This window comes from Varanus komodoensis, unplaced genomic scaffold (genome assembly GCF_004798865.1).
Source record: "Varanus komodoensis strain SLA01 unplaced genomic scaffold, ASM479886v1 scaffold17, whole genome shotgun sequence".
Taxonomy (NCBI): Eukaryota; Metazoa; Chordata; class Lepidosauria; order Squamata; family Varanidae; genus Varanus; species Varanus komodoensis.
The window spans coordinates 11,915,276-11,937,311 of record NW_025335505.1 but is presented as its reverse complement, the minus strand read 5'-3'; the positions used below and the strand labels follow the sequence as shown (position 1 = coordinate 11,937,311).

At 41.0% G+C, this 22,036-nt stretch overlaps 1 protein-coding gene across 6 annotated transcripts; it reads left to right on the top strand.

Annotated features, from left to right (window-relative positions):
- Positions 1 to 13: 13 nt before the first annotated feature.
- MPPE1 (metallophosphoesterase 1) lies at positions 14 to 20,913 on the top strand. 6 transcript variants are annotated; one of them, XM_044426531.1, is made up of 11 exons: positions 14 to 96; positions 203 to 448; positions 1,729 to 2,105; positions 5,688 to 5,796; positions 8,437 to 8,540; positions 10,791 to 10,871; positions 11,303 to 11,411; positions 12,840 to 12,911; positions 13,020 to 13,142; positions 19,132 to 19,272; positions 20,448 to 20,913. In XM_044426531.1, exons 3-11 carry the CDS (start codon positions 1,837 to 1,839, stop codon positions 20,628 to 20,630), a joined length of 1,191 nt encoding a protein of 396 aa, XP_044282466.1. In that variant the 5' UTR covers positions 14 to 96; positions 203 to 448; positions 1,729 to 1,836; the 3' UTR covers positions 20,631 to 20,913. The 6 variants fall into 6 exon arrangements, with proteins under 6 accessions (XP_044282466.1, XP_044282467.1, XP_044282468.1 ...); XM_044426532.1 differs by lacking the exon at positions 203 to 448 and having other exon boundaries at positions 38 to 96; XM_044426537.1 differs by lacking the exons at positions 14 to 96; positions 203 to 448; positions 5,688 to 5,796 and adding an exon at positions 9,185 to 9,230 and having other exon boundaries at positions 1,972 to 2,105.
- Positions 20,914 to 22,036: the final 1,123 nt, after the last annotated feature.

Below are 22,036 nucleotides of genomic sequence, written 5' to 3'. Positions count from 1 at the left end.
GCCGCCAGTCACTCGGTTGCTGAGCGCTCGGACGGCGCCCGGAGCCCTTTCGCCTGGCAGCCTTCCGCATGCTTTGGCGGCATTTCCTCCTCAGGCGTAAGCAGAACCGGCGGTGGCGTGCTGGAGGGAGAGGCTGGTGAAGGCCGAGGTGTTTGACCTCCGTCCTCAGTTTTTTCTTATCTAAATATTTTTCCTTCTGCAGAAAAAAGTTGGCCGGAGCTTCTTGGCTTGGTTTGGTTAGGGGCTTCTCTTGCCAGAGTGCAACAACCTTACTTGCTGTGCCCTTTTTAAAGTCGCCTTTAGAAACTCCAGGGGGAGAATGTTGGACTTCCTGTACAAGCTGGGGTCACTTTCTTAGGAATACCTCTTGGGGTTTTTAGCGAGTGTGCTGGAACCGTCTAATGCCACAATTCCGTACTTTGGGGTGACCGCGACTGAGGCTTTCAAGGTGAGAATATTTGGCTTTGTGGATAGCCTTCCTGATCCTTTAAGTACCAAACCCTCAAAAACAAGAATCCCCAAACGAATGTAGCGTTTTTGTTAAGTCCAACTAAAAGTCACAATGAAGCAAGCAAGGTTTTGAGCTGGGGAGAACTCTTCTAAAGGCTAGATCTTCCGCACACACACAGTGGGGTGGGAAGGGAGAAGATGTTGCTGCTTGCAATAAATTGCAGATAGACATCTGCTGATGGGTAAGTTTGTTTGTCATGCACAGCAACATCTTGCTTTTCCCTGCTCTCTTTGTTTTTTTGCAGTGCTGACAGTTGGATAGGATTACTTGTAGAAGAATTCTGCTGGATGCAAAGCTTGCTCTGTGATTTGTGACATGCTATACTACTATTGCTATAGGTTATTAATTATGGACAGCATTAGAATATCCCAAGCATAAGTATTCCTCATAGAATAATACTAGTTAAGTAATAATAAATACATTGTTCTTACAAAAGTCATGTAAAGCAAAGCCCTACTCTCACCATCCCTATACAGTAGACCATTAGTTTTAGACCCCCCCTCCCCCCAAATGACCCTTTCAACTTCTGTTTCATCAGGGAGCTTTATTTTTTATTTCTGAACAGGAAGTACCATATAACATGGTCACTCCCCACTTGATTTTTCCTATTTAGACATTACATGTAGGTTGAATGTACAGTTGACTCTGACAATGACTCATTCTTTTTCAGCGACTTTCTGTTGCCTCAATTCAGTACTACAAAAGTTTTAAATAATTTAGGGCACAATCCCGTGGCTGCTAAGTGCTGTCTGGTCAGCCATAGGAGAGGGTGGAGGTTCAGCTCTGATATTGGGACAATGACTTAGGCCTGCCCTCCATTCATCTTTCAGCTGGTGCAGTTCTTCGCTCCCTGGCTGTTCCTCTGATGTCAGAAGATTGCACTTAGCTAGTGTTTGGTGGGTGCTCTGGTGGAAAGGGAGGGGAGGAATGAAGCTGTGTTAGCATATGATAATGTACCCTGGAAGTGCCTCTGCCTCTCCTTCCTGTGAGTTGGGGCACAAGAATTAGATGAAGGCTTTTGCAGGCTGGAGAAGCCCTTCTGCCCTTAGCAGGATGCTTGTAAAACTCAGAGTTTAGAGTGTTACAGGCAGACCATTGGTTTGTGCTTTAATTTTGTTATTAGAGTGTTTGGATATATAAGTGAGAAATGACTGATCATTCAAAATCTGTATTCAGAACTTGCCCAGTAAAAATACAGTATTGTATGTTTCCTGCAGGACTCTTAATTGGTCTGAAGAACTATCAAAAACCCTCATGTGACTTGCCAGCCGGAATAGGTGGATATCGCTATCCTCTGTGGGAGAAGGAGCTGCCCGTTGACTGAAATGGCACTTCTGCGCTTTAACATTGTGAAAAGGTTATTTTGGAGGAAAAGAGGCATTTTTGCCTTGAAACTTTTGTTTTTTACTGTTTCTGTTTTGATCTTCTGTGAATTTATAATTTATTACATAGTTATAATCCAGTGTCACTGGCCACAGTTGAAAGCTCCAAGGGCTATTGAACTGACTTCAGATTCTGTCTTGAAAGCAATGTTTATAGCAGATACTCATTTACTTGGTGAAATCAATGGACACTGGTTGGACAAGCTAAGGAGGTAAGAACTCAACAGTAGCAAAAACGTTGCATTTCTTTGGTAGATACATATTTTAAAGGATAAGTATCCATCCCAAAGAGTACTTGATGGTACAGAGCCCCCTGGAAGAAGGGAGGGACAGTCCAGCTGGAGCAAGGCCTGAGGTGGTTTTGTCTTGCCTGACTTTCTCTTCTGGAATCTTTCCCACAGGGCCATTAATGGTAATACTGAATAAGTGTAGCTGGAGTGTGGACTACAGGCACTCTTTGCCTGCCTGCCTGCCTGCCTGCCTGCCTCTTTCTTTCTTTCTTCTTCTCACAGAAAACTGCCAAAAAGGCTGCTAAAAGTCTTCAAGTTGATTAAGCATCTGCTTTCTAATCCATTATTTGGAACTGAATTGGAATGTTGTGAAAATTTCCACCTAGGTGTCTTGCTGAAAGTGTTGGATGTGATTGTTTGTTTACATAGTCTAATACACAAACTTATTCTAGCTGCTTGATATTAGAAAACACATGTTCTTAGTATTGTCTTCTTAGTTCCATATTATTGTAACATATTAGAACTAAAATGGCCTAAAATCCTCAAATATTCTGTTATTTTGAATGCCTTTAATACTATAAATGAAAGTGTGTGGGTGCATTCACATTTCATACCAACATACTTTAACAATAAGCTACAGCGTATTGGTTGTTGGACAAAACAAGTTGTCATATAGCTGACAGACAGTTGGGCTCACTGTGAGTTATTCGTACCTTCCCTTCTCCTTGGTCCTCCTGCAGGTATGTCAAGGGATCCTGCACCTGGACTGTGCTCACCTTTTGGGGTCATGTCCAGGGTTGGTATCTGCTGTGACCTGGAAGTAGATAGCATCGCCCACCTGACTTTTGCAGTAGCTCCTCAGTGCAAGCAGACAAGGATGGCTAACAGAATAAGAAAATATGAAAACATTTGTGCACATTTGGCATGCAAAGTTTTTTTTTAGAGTTTTCTACCATCGATGGCCCACACAGTGTGCTGCTCAAGTGCTTTGATGGGACTGTCAGCAGTTGTCAATAGGAAGACTGCAAAAACCAGAAGGATCTCTGAAAATGAAAGGATAAAAGGCAAAAAAGCTGCTCTAAGTGGAAAAGGAGTGCAAGACTAGCAGGGTGCCTTTCACCCCCAGGTGCAGCTTGGGCACTTGTGAGGCTGCTGGTACGGTGGTAACCAAGGCAAGCTAGACAGTAATGAAAAGGTTATTTTGCCACTCTTGCCAAGAGTCTCAGTAGTCTATTCCCTTTACCCAGGATGGAAGCAGTTGCTGAATTCTCCATGGGTGAAGGAACGCCAACTACAGCCTATGGACTGTCAGGGTGGCTTGCCACTCTCGGACAAGCTGGCTTGTGGAACTTGGTCCAGGTTCACAAGATATGGCAACCCATCATGGGCAGCTATATTCTGTCTCTTTTGCTAGACTAAAGGACTCCCTTTGGGAGCTTACATGAACAGGCTGTGGTCGTGGTGAATTGGATGAGTAGTCATGACTGGACATAATCATTACATAATGTCTTCACAGAATATTATGTAACCTCCCGATGATTGTACATTGCACACTACAAGTTGAAAGCTGTCATTGCTTAGCATTCTAGTTTCATAGATGAAGGTTGTAAAAGCAGGGCAAGCTTTGCTTTACTGATCTGGCCAGGAGGCCTACAGGCTTCAGTGAGAAAAGTTTTGGAGCATAAATTGATATAACATGATTTCAGCCAGTGGGCTTTAAAGCAAATTGTGCACAAATAGATGTTCTGCAAGGGGCGGCATAGAAATGTTTTAATAAATAAATAAATAAATAAATAAAATGTTCAGCCTGCCAGTGAGAAGAAGCTCAGTGAAATATATCCCATTTTTAAAAATAAAATCTCAACAGAAGAAAAAAGAGAGGAAAATATTGTGGATTCATATATTTAAATAGATCAAATATCTGCATTTCAGAGGATGCAGATTATATATAAATATAGGTTTCTAAAAACAATATGTCCATTTCAGCAAAAGCAGATCAAATATTCACAGAAGTATCCATTCACAGGTGATGTCTATACACCATTCAAGGGTTGAAAGCAATGTTAGGTCCTCAGTCTGTTGCATGATAGGAAGTGAGCATTTTCTGGCTAGTGCTGTAAGATCAATCTTTTAGATTGATAAGGTGCTGTTAATCCATTTGTGCTGATCGTGCATTAACGGTCTGTTGAGGAAACAGGTAGCTACTTTTAAACAACATGTGCATCTGTAAATAGTTCCCAGGGTTCTGAGATAAAGTCAAATAACATTCTGTCAAAAAGAAGTGACTACTGGTCATTACCAAAAAATAAGCTTAAAAACATTTAGCTCTGACACTTTGTTAATATTTTGGCTTGAACTCTGGGCAGCCTAAACCTGGGCATCTTAATATTGGAGAAGGCATTCTTTCAGCTAGCTTGGGCCCAGGCTGTATTAAGCTTTATAGGTCATAACCAGCCTTTTGAATTGTGCCCTGAAGCAGACTGGTAGCCAGTGGAGGAATTGTGCTTCCTGTGGCTAGTTCTGATCAGCAGTCTGGCTGTGGCTTTCTGGACAAGCTGAAGATTTTGAACAGTTTTCAAAGGCAACCCCACATGGAGAGTGTTACAGTAGTCCAAATGGGATGTAAGGAAGGCATATGAGATCTGTAGGATGAGACATCCTTTTGAAAAAAAAATCATGGATGTCGGAAACAAATGTGCTGCATTGACATGTGAAGATGAAGGCCAGCAGCAGAGTCCACATGGAATGATAACAAGAGGAGAGACACATGGTGTTTACTGCATTTATATCTGGCCTTTCCTGAGTGGAGAAGGTCCAGGTCTTACACTGTGAGACTGTTCCTCTCACCCCTAAACTCCTTTGAAGAACATCCTGAGAATCAGAGGCACTGCACACCACCGCAGCTCTGACCTGTGGCATGTGGCATGTACTATCATTGTAACAGCTTGAAGTTACATAGTCTGTTATGATGATGTGCTCTTGGATCAGGAGGCTTGCAGTACGGTTTTCAAGGTGTCATAAACTTGGGTCATCTATTGGCCAATAATAAAACTTCCTGGGCTGCTGGCATGTACGATGGATCAAGAACTAGGATCAAGCTTTGGGTAGTTCAGAAATTATGAAAGCTTCTAAATCAAAATCATCTTGCTGCTTGAACTCATGCTTTGATACAATTTCTATATAAAAGGGCTGCAGCTAAGCAGAGACATCTGTACAACTCTAATAGTTACATTCTTATTCAGTCCTTGTCCAGTTATTGGGATTCTTAAGAGATATATTCAATGTTACTACTACTTCGAGTGAACCTATTGAAATGGATGAACTTGAATTAAAGTTTTGTCCATTTCCGTAGGTTTACTCTAAGTATGACTAACATTAGATACAGCATCTAATGTTTTTTGCCCTGTAACATCTGCAATAGAACCTTTAAAAAGTATTTTGAAATGATATCAAAGAAAATGTCAGTTCTCTGCACATCTGTGTCCTTTGTGGCTCAGTCTTGGCAAGCATGTTGTAAAATTAACTGGAATATGTCGGTCCTGTATTGTTTTTTCCTTCCCCTAGGGAATGGCAAATGGAGAGAGCCTTCCAAACTTCCCTCTGGCTTCTGCAGCCAGAAATAGTTTTTATTCTTGGTGATGTCTTTGATGAGGGAAAGTGGAGCTCTTCCCAGGTTAGTATTGTGTATAATGCTAAAGTGTTTTCCTGAAGCAAAACAGGGTTTGTGGCAATTGTGTGCAAACAACAAAGGCTATGGAATGAATGAAATTCTTGTAAAACTTGCTTCCCAACAACCTTTATTAACCAGCATCCTATTCTATAACATGGTTAAGCTAAAGTTACCGGGCAAAACTAACATTTCATATTTAGTAGTTAGTGCATTGAACTGTGTGATTCTCGCAGATACAGATTCTTACAGATTTGGCAGATTTCTCTTAGTATAGATAAGCTTGATCCTGGTAGCCTGCTCTCTGCTTTGCCACAAGTTCCCATTGCTGCCTTTCTGAATAGATTTATTTTGATTTTTAAAGTCTGTATTTCCATTCAACATACTCTTCAGAGAGCCAGAACAGTGCATGTAAATAGGACAATCTGGACACATACTGGGTCAGTCATAGGGCTGATTCAGTATGCATAAAATCACTGAAACTCAATTTAAGCTGATTTAAGGGTTACCAATTGTTGTGAGAATCCATCCTTTGTCAGTATCAGCAGCCCAAAGTGGAAAACTACCACTGAGTGTTGGTAGACGTCTGCTGTAGATCAATGCTACTGTGATACTGATATTTGTAATGAAAAATTAAAGAAATGGTTGTGGCTTTTCATTCCTTTTATGATTCGATTTGGATGAGGTGATAGCCCACTCAGAGTTAATGAACCCTTGGCACTTCTGCCATTATGAATATGCAAGCTCAGGCTGGTGCAGGAGAGAGCCTGGTTGGTTCCTCTCTCTCCAGGCTTCCTGTTTGCTTAATTTCTAGTCTAGAGTGTTTGCATCTTGTGCTGGGTCAGTGGGACAGATGAAGGATTCTGTTGATGCACCTGAGTTGACCGCGCTTGTCTCGCTAGCGGAGTTGGTCTTGAGGGATTTTAACATCCATGCTGAGGACTCCATATCCAGAATGGCTCAGGACTTCATGAACTCCATGACAACCATGGGATTATCTCAACATGTCATTGGCCCAATACACACAGCAAGGCACATTCTGGATCTTTTTTTTCCCAGCTGCGCATGGGGATAGTGATCTGAAGATGGGAGACTTTGAATTGGATGCTCTGTTGTGGTCCAATCACTGTCTGAGCACCATGTCTGTGGTAGAGTTTGTATGAGCATTGTGGTACAGCTCAGAGTTGAGAGCAATTCATTATTCATGGCTGAGGGCGGATCAGGAAACTCTTAATGGACACAACTGAACCTTGCCTTGTGTTGAAAATATAGTATATTTGGAGGCAGTGAACAGAGTGAACAGTGGTGAAAAAACAATTCATCATTGCCTCTATTTTCTTTTCTCTTTGCTGCCATGAATGAGACTGATTATCTGGTCCATTTCCTTTGGAATTCAGGACTGGTTTTAGCACCAAAACAGCTTAAGTCACATTGCATGATGACCTATTCCAGAAGAGAGATGTGGGAGTGTGACCTTCTTAGTATTCCTGGATCTTTCAACACCTTTCAATAGGCTTGACCATGATAATCATTCTGGGGTGGCTGGTTGAGTTGGGAGTGGGGGGTATTGCGTTGCAGTGCTTCTGTTCCTACTTGGATGACTGGCTCCAGAAGGTGGTTCTGCCCCTTGGATTCTCCAGTAGGCTGTTCTGCAGTGGCCATGCTATTTAACATTCACATGATACCACTGAGTGGGGTCATCTGGATTTCTGGAGTGCACTGTCATGTGTATGCCAGCGACACATAATTCCTTTTCTCCTTTTCACGTTCAGCAAGTGAGGTTGTGGATGTGCTAAACCAGTGTCTGGCTGTGACAGTGGACTGAGTGACGGCTAACAACCTGAAGCCCAGTCCAGAGAAGATTGGCTGTTGTTAATGCATGGTTCTTCTGACCAGATAGAGGGAAGTCAACCTGTTCTAAATGGGATCACCCTCCCTGTGAAGGAGCAGTTTTGTAGCTTGGCGGTGCTCCTTGAGCCGTCTTCATCACTTGAGGCCCAGGTGGCTTCAGTGGCACAGAGTGCCTTCTACTGTCTTTGGCTGGTGGCTCAGCTGTGCCCCTATCCAGACAGGGATAACCTCATTTCAGTAATTATGCTCTGGGAATCTCTAACTTGTATTACTGCATTAATTACTCACATACTACTCTATGTGAGGCTGCCCTTGAAGACTGCTTGGAAGCTGCAGCTTGTGCAAAATGTAGCAGCTGGATTAATAATAGGGACTAGATGGTCTGATGACATAACACCAATTTTGGCCCAGTACTTTCCAGATTTTTGGACCACAACTCCCAGAATTCCCATTCAGCAGGGCTATTGACTGGGAATTCTGGGTGTTGTGGTCCAAGCATGTCTGGAAGACACAAGGTTGGGGAAGGCTCTCCTACACCATTTACCATGCTGGCTATTGGGAGTTATAGTTTGGAGGATACCAGGTTGCCTACACCGTTGTAAAGCTTCTCCATAATTTATTTGCAACATTAATGCTGTATAAGTAGCTGTTCTTAACCAGTTAATAGTAACAGTTGTTAACATTTGGTTGTTATTGATAATTAGAGCTCTGCAACAAACGCTAATACATGATAAAGTTGACTAGCCATTGAAATTGAATTATGCAGTATTAGAACCTCTATACATCTTCCTGCAGGCCTGGTCAGATGATGTAAGACGCTTTCTGAAAATGTTTAGACATCCAGTCCAAACTGAAATAATGGTTATTGTTGGCAACCATGACATTGGCTTTCATTATGAGTGAGTATTTTTTTTTTTTTTTATAAAACAGGGTTCAGTGTAAAGATGGAAGCTGTCAAAATGAAATGAAAATTTTTAGTATGTTTTGGAACTGAGAGGAGGGCAGAAGGACAAATACTACTTTGACATATGCAGATCAGGTGTGCTTTTTGCCCCCTTTTCTGCTATACTGCAGTATAATAGAAAAGCCCTGTTCCAGGTTCAGTGCTAACATGCTTCAGTTTACCAGAAGCAACAGTGCACCAATTTGCCTGGTCACGTGCTTGAAATCAAGACACCTGTGTTGTGTAGCCACTGCTGGTTACAGTTGTGCTGACAGTTTACACCATTCCCTTTGGGACAAGATCATTTTCTAGGGTACCCTGAAAATCTGCCTACTTCCATTTCCTCATTATATTTTCACATCTGTGGCCAGCAGTTGTTGCTATTGGGATCCTAGCTGGTTAGAGATCATGTTGTGAGTAGGGTGATGTTGCAGAACTATATAAATACTGGGATCTAGCTGTATGGTGACACTGATCCACATCTGTCCAAAAGTGGTGGCACACTCTGTTCTGCTGTTCTGCAGCTGTGTTTTGTCACAATGTGACGAAAAAGGAACCCTTCATCAGCCTGAGTGTTGTTTTGCCTTCTGTGCCTTTCAGACACATTGAAAAAGTCTTTAAATGGAGGTGGAGACTGCCTTGATGGGTATGAAAATGCTTGTAAAATTTGACCTCCTGGCCCTGCTCTGTTTTTATTTCTGAAAAGATATATACTGAATTAATTAAAAATAATAAATGCTAAAGTGGTTCTTAAAATAAAATCTTAACAAAATGCAATAAAAGAGCATTATAACAATAATGTAGCTCATTTAGCTGCAATGTTAGTGGTCAGAAACCTGGGGAACATATATGTCTTTAGCTTTTGGTGGAAACATTCCACACTAGGAGCCCACCTTTCAGATTAGATCACCTGCTGTACAGCACAGTGGGGAAGGTGTCAACCGGGGACTGGGCGTTACGTTCACATGACTCCAGTTCTCCGTCAGCTTCACTGGCTCCCTATTGAAGTCCAGGCCCAATTCAAGGTGTTGGTGATGACCTATAAAGCCCTTAATGGCTTGGGTCCTGGCTACCTGAAGGAGCGCATACGTCCATATATGCCTGCCTGCCCCTTGAGATCAGCGGGAGAGGCCCTTCTCCGGGAACCTTCCGTGAAGGAAATTAGGAGGGTGGGTACTTGGAGGAGGGCTTTCTCTGCGGTGGCGCCCAATCTATGGAATGTGCTCCCCAGAGAGGTCCACCTGGCACCGTCATTATTTGTTTTTCGGCGCCAGGCGAAGACCTTTTTATTCAAACGCTATTTTAATTGTTAATATTATTTATTTATTTTATTTTTTGGGCCAGGTCAACTCATATTATATTGTTTTATACTGTCCTTATTTATTTATTATTGTGAGCCGCCCCGAGGCTTCGGTGAATGGGGCGGCATAGAAGCCTTCTAAATAAATAAATAAAATAAATAAACCTCCCTTTCACTCAGTGTATCGCAGAGCCATGGTCAGAGGTAGCCCAATTATGTCTTGTCTGCAGTAGAAGAACAGTCCTGTTGTTGTCGACAGTGGAAACACAACCAGGTGACACAAGGTGCTTTGCTTGGTGTATTTTCAGTGAAATGGCTTCCTCAAAACGTGCCATGAGACTTGTGGAAGAGGTCGTTGCATCCTTAGGCAGTTTCCTCTGCACTCCCTCCGTAGTTTATCTAGGATGGTGGAAAACTGCTGTTTGGATGAAACGAAAGTTGTGAGATGCAGGGCAGAGCATGAGCCTCTGTGGCAGCATCGACACACGTGCTTCCATATTCGGAGGCTTGCATGCACTGACCATGGTGGCAGTTGGACTGTGACCCAAGGGAGCCATCCGTGTTCCGTGCTGCGTGGGGTATGCTGAGATTTGTAGGCTTAAAAAAATCCTAAACCCACATCTTCTACAAAAAAGGGGTTATTATATTAACCATGTTTTTTGAGCTTTTAGGAAGGAGTTGTGCATTGGTAAAATTGAATGTTGACTCATTCATTACTTTCTAGACATTTATCCTATTTGCCTTATTACAAGGAAGTTGAAAATGGTATTTTAAACTGCCGCTTGGGCAAACAGATCAACAGATAACTCAAGAATGAATTCAATTTCGGTTAGTTCATTCTTCAGTAAAAGATACATATAACTAATCCTAAATTACACGCACTTCTCCCTTTACTATTTTACACAGAATGACTGCATTTAAATTGGAACGCTTTTCTAAAGTTTTCAACTTTGCTTCAGGGAAGATTGTAACTCGGAAAGGAGTAAAGTGAGTACCTTATCTTGTTTACCGATACTTTGTAATATGGATCAGTGCTGCATATCTTGGTATTTAAAAGCAGCTCTGTTTTTATCCCACTGAAGTTTTAATCCCACTGTTATTAAAACTGTTAACTGTGAATAAGATTTCCTGATCAAAGGGTCATATTCTGGTGAGAAGGTTTTTCATGCAGTATATATTTCTACAGCTAACATGAGCCCGTTTGTTTTTGTTTGCATAACTTTTGTGCCACAGTAAAAATATTTTGCACTTTGATGATGTTCAGTATCTTGTACACTTCAAGTGGTCATAATGCCAGTTCATCTGTTTCAATTCCAAAATGCTTATATATTAAATATGAAAAAGTCAAAGGGAGGCGAATACTTTTTCAAGGCACTGTGTGTGTTCAGTAAATGACATTCCTTCTCTCATGCACTTAGTTTCATTATGGTGAACAGCGTTGCTCTAGAGGGCGATGGCTGCAGCATCTGCCGAACAGCGGAAGCGAGGCTTGCTCAGCTCTCTCACAAACTCAACTGCTCGTTGCGGGTAAGGATACCAGCTAATTAGGAAGCCCGATTGGGCTAATGAAGCGTCTACACTGAGGTGCTCAAAGAATCTTTCTGAACTAGGCTGTGCCTTTCTCTAGCTACTACTTCTTTCCTTTATTATTTCACTTCTACTGTAGTGGGGTGCTTAGTTGCTAAAATGTGCACAGAGAATTCTTATGTCTGTTAGACCTCCCTCTTCACAGGGGTTCTGGTTATGTTAACAGTCAGAAAGCTGCTGCTTTCTTTGTTGAAGTGAATGTGTAATCACTGAATTGGAACATGTGGACAGTGATGGTGGCAGAAGTTGTTCTGTCCGGCTTTACCATTGAGTTGTCATCTGATCTGAGCTTGAATCGCCTCTAGCTATCTAGTGCTATACCATTGTTGGAAATCAGTAATGGATGAAGGCCAGTAGAACGAGCTGATCCGAAACAAGATGAAGCTACTGTTGGAGAGGTTTTGTCTGAACTTAGGAGGATTCAGGGTTGTTTTGAATGGTATTACATTTCCATGGAAAGAACAGGTTTGTGTTGTACACGGCTAGATCCAACACCATCACCTGCGCTCAAGTGGCTTTTGGTATGCAGTAGAAATGGTTTGAGTAGAGGTAGCCTGGTCAGAGTCATCTTGCTTGACTTTCATTTCTGGGCACAGTTTAAACATAAAAACGTAAGACAAGCCATGCCACGTCAGACCAAGGGCTCACACGGTAGCAATCCTGCTGCCCTCAGGATCCCTACCCAGGCTGCACAGCAACTGGTGTATGAAGGCATGTTGCTTCTGGTAACGGGGGTAGCACACTGCCAGCAAGGCTAATAGCCATCAGTAGCCTGATGATTACTGAGAAGATGATTACTGATAAAACTGAATGGTTTGGGATAAAGATCTGAGAGAGACTGCCTTCTGCTGCTCAAACCTTGTGGTCATACTCAGAAGCCCTTTTCCGTGTCCCTTATTGTGTTAGATGCACAGTTGACTGGAGAGAGGGGGGTGTCTAACTTGGAACTTATTTGGGAATTTTTCTCTCCAGTGGTACTTACCCAGCACCAACCTTGATTCCATTTTCATGCTAGATGAAGACGTCTTACCCGTCTGCTGAATCTTGTGATTTGTGCCTGAGTGCTTTCTGCTGTTTAATCTGTTTGATATCCATTTAGGTATGTGTGCTATTACTGTGTTGCAGGACAGCCTTTCCTAAGCAGCCTGTTGCTAGCTCCAGCGCATCTGTTGCTTCAGCTCTGAGCCAGTAGTTCCTTGCACATGGTTGGCATTATCTTTTAAAACTTCCAGGCTAGCAGTTAGAAAATAGCCATGGTCATTGTCTTGTCATGTCATTCTCTAGATCTAAGCTTCTAACCTTCAATTGGCTCTTCTGCAAAGGAATATGGGGTGTTTTAAAAAAGTTGTATTTGATTTTTCTGGACAGGAAGGAATCCAACACAAAGAAAGGTGCAGTGATGCAGACAAAATTCCAGCTTCGGTTCCAATTCTGTTACAGGTATGTGGGGAGACCACAATAGCATGAGACATCTTTGAATTTTATCTAGCATTAAAACATGATGGACTTCGTTAATGATCTATTTGTACTTGTTTTTCAACTTTTCAGCATTATCCTCTTTATCGAAGAAGTGACTCAAACTGTACCGGGGAGGATTCTGCTCCTTTGGATAAAAAGAATGACCTCTTTAGAGAGAAGTATGATGTGCTTTCCCAGGAAGCCTCCCAAAAGGTATCTTCAGTGTGTTACAAAAGATGTTTCTCATCTTTGCTCTCTGCCCTGAGTTTTGGAGGTGTACAAGCTACCCTTGGTGAACAAGCAGTATCGGTTATATATAACTGCGGAGTGATTTTATGAAAAGCAAATTTGTCTTGCTATTTTGTTGACAAATTGTAGTACCAATTATATTTGCTAATGGCAGCTTGTATTATACATGCACTGGAGTATCGCCAAGCCGGGCAAAGAGGTTCCTGGATGGTATTTTCTCATCAGTCCTTCTTCATCCACATTAATTCAATGCAGTTCTAAAGCGTTTCCTTCTTCTGTACTGCCCTTTTGCTACATTACATTTAGTAACTGTAACACTGGTATAATCATCTACAGGAAATAGGAATTTACTGGAAATTTCTATTCTTGGGTTCCACAGTAGGTCATTTTGTCCCTTTGGGATGTACTTCCTTATTGTCAAAGTTTCACTGTATTGTTCTGGTGGAGTCCGAAAGAAACCCCCCTAGTTCTAATAAGTGGAAAAATATGTGTAGCTGGATCGAATGCCATTTTTCTTACAATGATAGCAGAAGTCTATTTGTCCAGACAGAATTGCTGTCAGTTGGAGAGAGTTTTCCAGATTCCTTGTGAAATGGTGCTTTCAAGGTGCGTATATTCACAATAGGCAAGCATGCAAGAGATCATGATAATGAAGGAAAATGAAGGGAAAGAACCCCAGTGATAAAACACTGATGACTGCAGATTCAAGAAAAAGAACAAAACCTCAACACAAGCCAGCAAAGAGCGTGTAAAAGACCAGAAGATCTCCGTGAAGCAACCCTTGTGGTGGTCTGAGAACTGAGGGAATGGGCAAGACCTGCTAGGGCCACATATGCTGTGATGCTGGAGATTTCTCTCAGCAACAGGCTTTTCCTGAATTGAGGCTCCAGGCAGGCACAGAGCCATATATGTGATGCACAGGACCATGAAGAAGTGAAAGTAATTTATATAACTGCCTTGAATGTCACCTTTCTTGGTACAAAGGCAGGCTCCAAATCAAATGAGAATGAATCATCAGCTGTACTAATAGATGCACACCAGGAAAAAAAAGCAACAGTACGTGATGCTACTGGGTTCAAAATATTTGTATTGGATGCTAAACCACAAAGAGTCCTTTGGAGGAGAATTAGTGTAGCATACAAGTTTAATAATAGATAAATAAATTCACACAAAATAAATTCAAAAAGCATGATCCCTCAGGCTTCTACCTCTGACTGTCAGATGTTTTCAGTCTCTCGATATGGAAAGTTCAAATCTTTTTTCCAATATTGCTTAGAGATATGATGTACAAAAAGCAGCTCATCGCAAGCGCAGGATTATATTTGCCACTGTACTAGATACAACCTTTGGAGGACACACTGACCCAATGATCCATCATCAGAAGAAGCAAGTTTATAAAGGCAGTAACACTTTATGAATTTACAGAGAGATCTTCACATTGCTGCACAAAGCAGTGTAGCTGCTGGTCACCCTTGAACTCAGAGGATAATGGCTATCTTATGGAGCGTGAAAGGAGCGTGGAGGCGAAGGTCACTTCCATGGTTCTTCTGTTCTGCGAATCAGCTCTCTTAAGGGGGCTTTTTGCCCTGGTGTGTGAGGAGGTGAGGCACAAGGACACTGTGCAGGCTGATGGAGTCCTTCTGCCCGCCTTCCCTCCCTGCCATGGCCCTGGCTTCTCTTGAGACAGAAAAAGTCACACTTCTTTCTGTGCCAGCCATGAGGGAGGATGCTGTGATCTCAGATTATCAGTTCTTCTCTCAGAGCAAACTTGTGAGGTTGGAGCTGGGACTCCAAAGACTCCTGAGGCCATCCAGAAAGGATAGGGTTGTGCCCATAGCCATATAAACTTAGTTTATCTGAACGACATGTCTCATAATCTTGGTAGCCATCAAACTTCTAGTGGTTGGCATATTATGACTACTGAAGATGTGAGTGCTGGACTCTAAACCTACCACTGAAGGCAGGAATCACCATTGCGTACTTTGGCCACATCACTTAAAGCAGCCACTTTGCCTTACTCCTGGCCCAAAGGTGCAGCAGAGACACAGTGTCACTGCAGGGTCTTTTGCTTTGGCAGCAGCTGCAGTCCCACTTTGCATGGGAGACGGAGAAGCCCAAGTTCTTAGCTGAAAATGTCCCTTTCCCCCACAAAAGGGATTAGCTGCTGAAGTGAAACTCAGTGTTGGCAGAGCTGTGTTACATCTTTGGTTGCAGAGAAGGCCTTTGATAATATTGGGAAATTTTGGGTTTCATCCAGACTTTCAGAAATGGGTTACATATTTACATTAACTAGAGGCAGTTAGCACCAGTGGAGCCTTTCCTACTTGAAATAAGTTCTAGACAGGGATGTCCTCCTTGCCATCAGATATTTATGTTTGGAATTCCTGGTGTGTGCTGTCAGACAAAAACCTAATATCCACGAATTTGTATATAATGCATTTGAATATAATCTTACTCTGTATGCTGATGATATTCTGTTGCTTGTTTCAGAACTCTGATCATTAGTTTCTGCTTTGGTGCAAATGATTAATGATTTTGGACACTTACCTGACTATGCTATTACTTAGACAAAGACAGAACTCATATATGTTGGAGATAATACACCCCACATGGTGTCTCTTTAATAAATGTTTAATTAAGTCAGTCGATTGTTGGAGGTGTGATGCTGTTAATGCTTCTCTTCATATGTTTTGGTGATGTCCAATGGTAGCTTCCTTTTAAGAGAGAATAATTTGGATAAACATTGTGATGGGGAGTTCTTTAATGTTTAAGGATGCACATGTTCTTTTGAATTACCTAGCCAACTCTTGGAATCTAAAGCACGGTCAGTGTAAATATATTTCAGCATCCTTTTGACGGCTAAAAGACTGATATTACAACGTTGGAAAGGGAAATGGCCAGCTGTAATAATATAGGGTGGGGGATTTAATAGGGGCAATTGCAACTTTTGAAAGGGAGGCCTTTAAGCATAATCTTGTTATGTGCCATCAAGACATCTCCGACTTAGGGCAACCCAATGAATGAATGTCCTCCAAAACGTCAAGTTATTGACAGTCCTGCTCAGCTGTGACTCCCTTTATGGAGTCAGTCTATCTCTAATTTAGTTCTGAATTTTGCTTTGATTGATTGGACCTTCTGGAAGAGGTTTATTTTTTGTCTTTTGTTGTTCTCCTCTATTTCTTTGCACTGGCCATTGTAATAATTCTTGTCTTGACATGTAATTGAAAGGTTGCATTCAGGATACTGATCCTTTCTATCAAACTTGGGACTCTTTTTATTATTGGCTAGAGAAATGGGGCTTCGCATAGATTTAAGTATGTTCATAAGTTAACATAAAAAGAAAAAATGTGGGGGGCTGACCCATTAGGTCCGATGTTTCTGATGATTGATGTTGGTTTTTTAAAGTTTTTTTTCTTTGTATTAGGTTTATTTAGAACAAAACTTATTAAAAAAAAGGATACTGATCCTATTTCTGTCACTTTTTGTGTTTTTGCTTCATCCTTGTCCTAAGCAGTTGTTTTTATTCTGCCATCCATCTACCCACCGCTCAACTTTTTTTGATTCAGGATTTTTTTTTTTTTTGAGTTCTTAAGAATGTCTCTGGTTTCAGTTCACAGTCAGATGAGTTCAGTAATGCAGATAGGTTCTTTATGTGGACTTTAAATTCCTCAGAAGTGTTATCGAAGTTGTATTTTGGCACTGTGGTTCAGTTAATGATCAGCTTTATTCTGATTTTTTAATATTAAGAGTTAATGGCCACTACTGTAATCTGCTCCTAGTCTTGTTTTGGCAGCAAGAGCGCAGCTTCTCCATCTCGTGCTTGCAGATCTTTATTTGATTTCTCTGTTGGCCATCTGGTATGTCCATGTAAATTGTCATCTGATCGGTTGCCTGGAGAATGTATCTGCGATAAACAGAATTCTATGCATTGTTCTCCTGCTTAGTTTCTACCCCTAGGCTTTGCTTCCCACTGTTACGTTCTAGTTATCTGTGATTATCAGCCTGTCTTTGTTTTGATGTGTTTTCAATTTCCTCTTGAACACCTGTGTAAATATTTTCAATTTCTTCTTCAACATCTATTGTTAGACAGTATTCTTGACTGATGGCTATGTCAATAAATTTTCCATGAATTCTGATGGATGTAATTGGGCAGACTTTGCAGTTTAGCCCCTTATTTCCTATGCTGCATCTTGCATCAGTGTTAGAGACACTCAATTTCTGAATTTGTCATTTACAGAGTAAAACCATTTGTGCTTCTCTGAATGAAAACATCCTGGTCCAATCTAATTTAGATGGCTCACACCAAGTGCTGCAATATTTAACTATTCCATTTCTTGGCTTTTGGTTCCAGTTTGCCTTGATTCCTCCATCTCATAGAATTGTATATGTTGTGCAGCACTGGAAGGTTCTTTTTCCTCTGTGCATGTCAGTCACTAGACTTCCTTTCAGTTTGGATCTAGTTTTATGATTAGTGGCAGCATTATTCATACATGTCTTTTCCCAGTAGCTAGTTGAATACCTTCCAACGAGGAATTTTCATTGTCTGACAGCATTTCTTGTTACATTTTTGGATTCTTCATCATAGGGTTTTCAAGCTAAGAAAATTCAGAAACCATTGCTTCCTTCTTTGCAGTACTAACCAGAGTAGCTTGAGTGTCACTGTCACTCTATGTCGCCTTCAACCACTGCTGCCCAGTAGCTGCCCTTCAGAAGTTTCTCTGCCCACATCACCATGAAACATATCCATTCTCTTCTGATGTGACTGTAATGCTTGAAAAGGGTAGATGCACCTAAGTCGAGTGTCTCAGCTTTGACCATTCTGCCTTGGGTTGCTTTGCTGAGAGACCAGCCTACCGAGACAGTCTGGCCTGCTGGTGACATTGAATTTTTGCAGTGCTGACGCTCTCAAACCCCCTTCCCAAGTGGGCCTCCAAGGCAGGCAGGCATAATCCACTCATGGATAAATATATAGTCATTTGGCTTCCCTTTGTCAAAGAATATGCGTAAATATTTTATTGTGTTACACACTAACACACAGGGATATATGCTATGGAGCCTTTTCTTAAATAATGATCTGATTGGATTTTTGAGCCATCTTTGCTCCTTTTTTCATGGTGTGGTTTGGTGGTGTTTGTATTGAACAATAAAAATTAGAAAAGCTTGGACACTGGCTGGACCAGTTTGGTTTCTGAGCTGTAATATGACTGTTGAAAAAGCCCAAACAGCTTTCTTAAAGGCAGTTTTAAATCTGTAAGTCAAGTGTGATGTGGTATTTTATTTTTCCATGTCTGCCGTTTACATATCCCTTTAATTTAAGGTCAGTTGATTGTATGCAGTCTGGCATCTTGGGAGTCAGAGCAGCTGAGCAAGCCTGGTTTGAGTCAGGGTTAGGGCTGGAGTCCTGCCCTGGCTAAGCAAACCATGAGGTTGTGGGTGCTTATGGGTAGAGAATGAGACTGTGATGGTACTAAGGGAGAAATTGCTGGGGAACATCCTAAGAAAAGTTCTTTTCTCCCTTAGTGTGGGCTTTGAAGTTAGCAGCTTGTGCTTTAAGAGATGAAGGAGGAAAGACAAAGGTTGGGTATATAGTCACAGTGCCCTCTGGGTCTTGTAAATGCATGCTGGTTACTGAGATTTAGTGGCTAGTTAGTCTAGCCTTTACCTAGAAGGCCATGAACGCTGGTTTGAGCTGAGTTTCTACTTCTACCAAATGATATGCTGGGCAAGAGACTTGGGATCAGCTACGCTTCTCTGGTCCTTATGCATTAGAGTTGTGTCATGGATAGCTTTGGATGCGTGCACACATGTATGTGTGTGTTTGTAATACATTAGTACTTACTGAAATAATTAAAGGGAAAATTGGATAACAATGTAAAAATATCAAGATATATGGAATTGTTTTTTTAAGTCAGAAAATCTAAACAACTAATTACATTTTGCTCTCCCTTTGTAGTTGTTATGGTGGTTTCAGCCTCGCTTGATTCTCAGTGGTCATACCCACAGTGCCTGTGAAGTGTTACATAATGGGAAGATCCCAGAAATCAGTGTTCCATCATTCAGTTGGAGGAACAGAAACAATCCTAGTTTCATACTGGTAAATTTAAATAATTTTTATTTTCAGATAATTTTCATAATATAAATCAACATAGCAATCAGCTATTTTCTCAGACTGATGCTACCTGTAAAAAAGCAAAACAAAACAGCTCCTCCCACCCTCTCCTAAAGTACACTTAATTTGAATACAAAGCACCCACTTTATATAGCACATACTTGGGGACCTATCCAACTTGTATAGTGCAAAGTAATTTTTGTAGATTTTACAACAGTTTGTAAATACAAGTGTATTTAGTATGTTTCCATAAAGAGGATGCATTGTAAACAATTTGACTGCAACAATCATCAGTAGTCCGCAACAAACAGTTTTAAGACTTGTTTTTGCTTGGCTGATTTATCCACAAAACCGTATCTTTCGTTGTCTTTCAAAAGTGCAAGTATCTATCACTTAGGGCAGCAAAATTTTATTCAGATGAACCTAATTCACAGTTTGCTTACTTTGGGTATACTAGATTACAACTTTCAGTAGATTAACCAGGAGCACAAAAAGTTTCCCAGTTCTAAAACATATTTAATATTTCAGTCTTCAAAAAACAGTTCTAAACTAACTTTACTTTTTCACCCTCTTGAAAAGGCAATGCAGTTATAAGTTTCTTTAGTTAACATGATGTTAAACAGTTCTTCTTGAAAAGCAGAACTTTTCTGTTTTCTGTCCCATTTTATAGAGTGACTACTTACCAGATAATCCAATTTACTTCAGAATGTGATATTTCCAGCATTCAGAAGTATAGTTGATGATTGATTATTGGCTTCATTACTCCCACACTCCCTCCCCATATCACAGAAATATAGTGGCTGTCACCCAGCACAATTCAACAGCTTTAATTTCATTGATTGCAGTGGGCTTAAACGTGTTTATTCAATGTTGGATTGTGGTCAGTAGCTACCACACTCATGTCTGTAGGAAGAGCCTATGCTGGTCCATCCAAATAGCAGCTATTGTATATTTATTTAGGAATGGGACTGTCCTAGGGCAGCTTAATGCTTAACAGTTGAGTAATTAACATAAAAAGTTTCAAAGCTGTCTGAATCTTATCCCCAGGACAGCTGAAAACACTGATGCTGTGAGAAGAACAGAACTCTTTTATGTTAATATAATTTTAAAAATGTACAACTGCATGTCCCCAGCCTAATGTTGTTGCTTCCATTTCACAGGGCACCTTAACATCAACCGACTTCTCTCTCGACAAGTGCTTTCTTCCATATGAGAATACAGTTATTACTCTCTACTGTACAGCAGGAGCTGTGCTTATGGTCTTCATCCTAGCTCGCCTTCAGCTTCTAGTTTCTCCTTTTCGTTTTGTTCAGCATTTAATCACTAAGTATAAAGCACTATGAAGAGTCAGACACTTGTAACCAGTCACTGACACACCAAAGCTAAAGAACAGTCCGTCAGACTACATTCATGCCAGCAAGTACGTACTTGAATTGCTAGCCCAAAGGCAGGTTGTCTTTACATACAGAAAGTCCTATACAGTTGATATGACTTTTACTACACAGGATAAATTAACTGAATGCTTCATGCTGTACAAAAATATTGTATTCTACAATCAAATGAATCATTTTCTTGCTAAAGTTTTTGTATCAAATAAGTATATTAAAAGTTTGTAACTGTACACTATGTAAGTCCTACCAGCCTCCTCTTGTGTCTGCATGGGTGTCCTATGCTGTTAAAGGCTCTGTCTTTCTAATTGGAAACAATTTCAAAGTGTTATTGCTGCGTGACCATCTGATGTGGTACTTCTTGTCCTTGATGTCAGCAATACAAGATGCAGAGTTATTTTACAGTAAGAGATTACCAAAACAAATGGCTGTTGGGAAGAAGCAACTTACTAGCCTTGGATGAGCCACTTGGTTTAAGTTAGGCATACATAATTTTAGATGGTGGTCAGGTGACATTCATCAAAACCCCTTGGTAATAAGCTTGTAGAGTACAGGCAAACCAGGCCCAAAAGCAGGCCCAAATAAAACAAAATAAAACTAACATAGAAGCCTCTTGCACTCTTGAAATATCTATATGCAGTTGGTGTATCCTACAGACACATGTCTAGAGGTTGGCTGAAATTCTTCCCGGGAATAAGATGTAAGCAGCTGCTCTTTCCCCCCACATGGTTCATACAAAGTTGTTACAACATGATGCACACTGTACTGGCATTCTTCTAAAGGAGATGGTCCTGGCCAGAAACCTTTACACAAAGATCCTAAACAGCAAGTCCCATCTAGATCAATGGTATTTTCAAGTAATGTGCTTAGGAATAAAACTTAAGCAAGGGTATTAAGCTAAGCCATAGAAGTCCTTTAGCCTGAATTACTTAATTTACTTACTTTCCTAGTAAACCTAGTGCTTAGGTTATGGGTAAACCAATGCAACATCAAGCAATTACTGTAAACAGTTACATTGTAGGTAGCACTATTAGGCTCGTGTACAACTAGTCTATTTTGCATTTACAAAGGGACAAAATAGGATAGAATGACAGCTCCCCTGTGCCCTTCTCCATGTCCACCCAGTTATAATCTTCCACTTCTGATAGGCAGCAGTTTGCATTTTCCCTTTGTTTTTAGCGGAAGTAGGACTTTTTTGGTGGTATTTTGAATCACTTCAATATAAATGTTTTTCAAACATTCTGAGAACATGCACTGTTGCCATTACTGAAATATAATTCGAGTTTGTCAAACTAGCAGTTTCAAAGTAGGTCTTAAAAATACAGTACCTAGGAAGATTACTAACGTGACCCCTTCTGCAG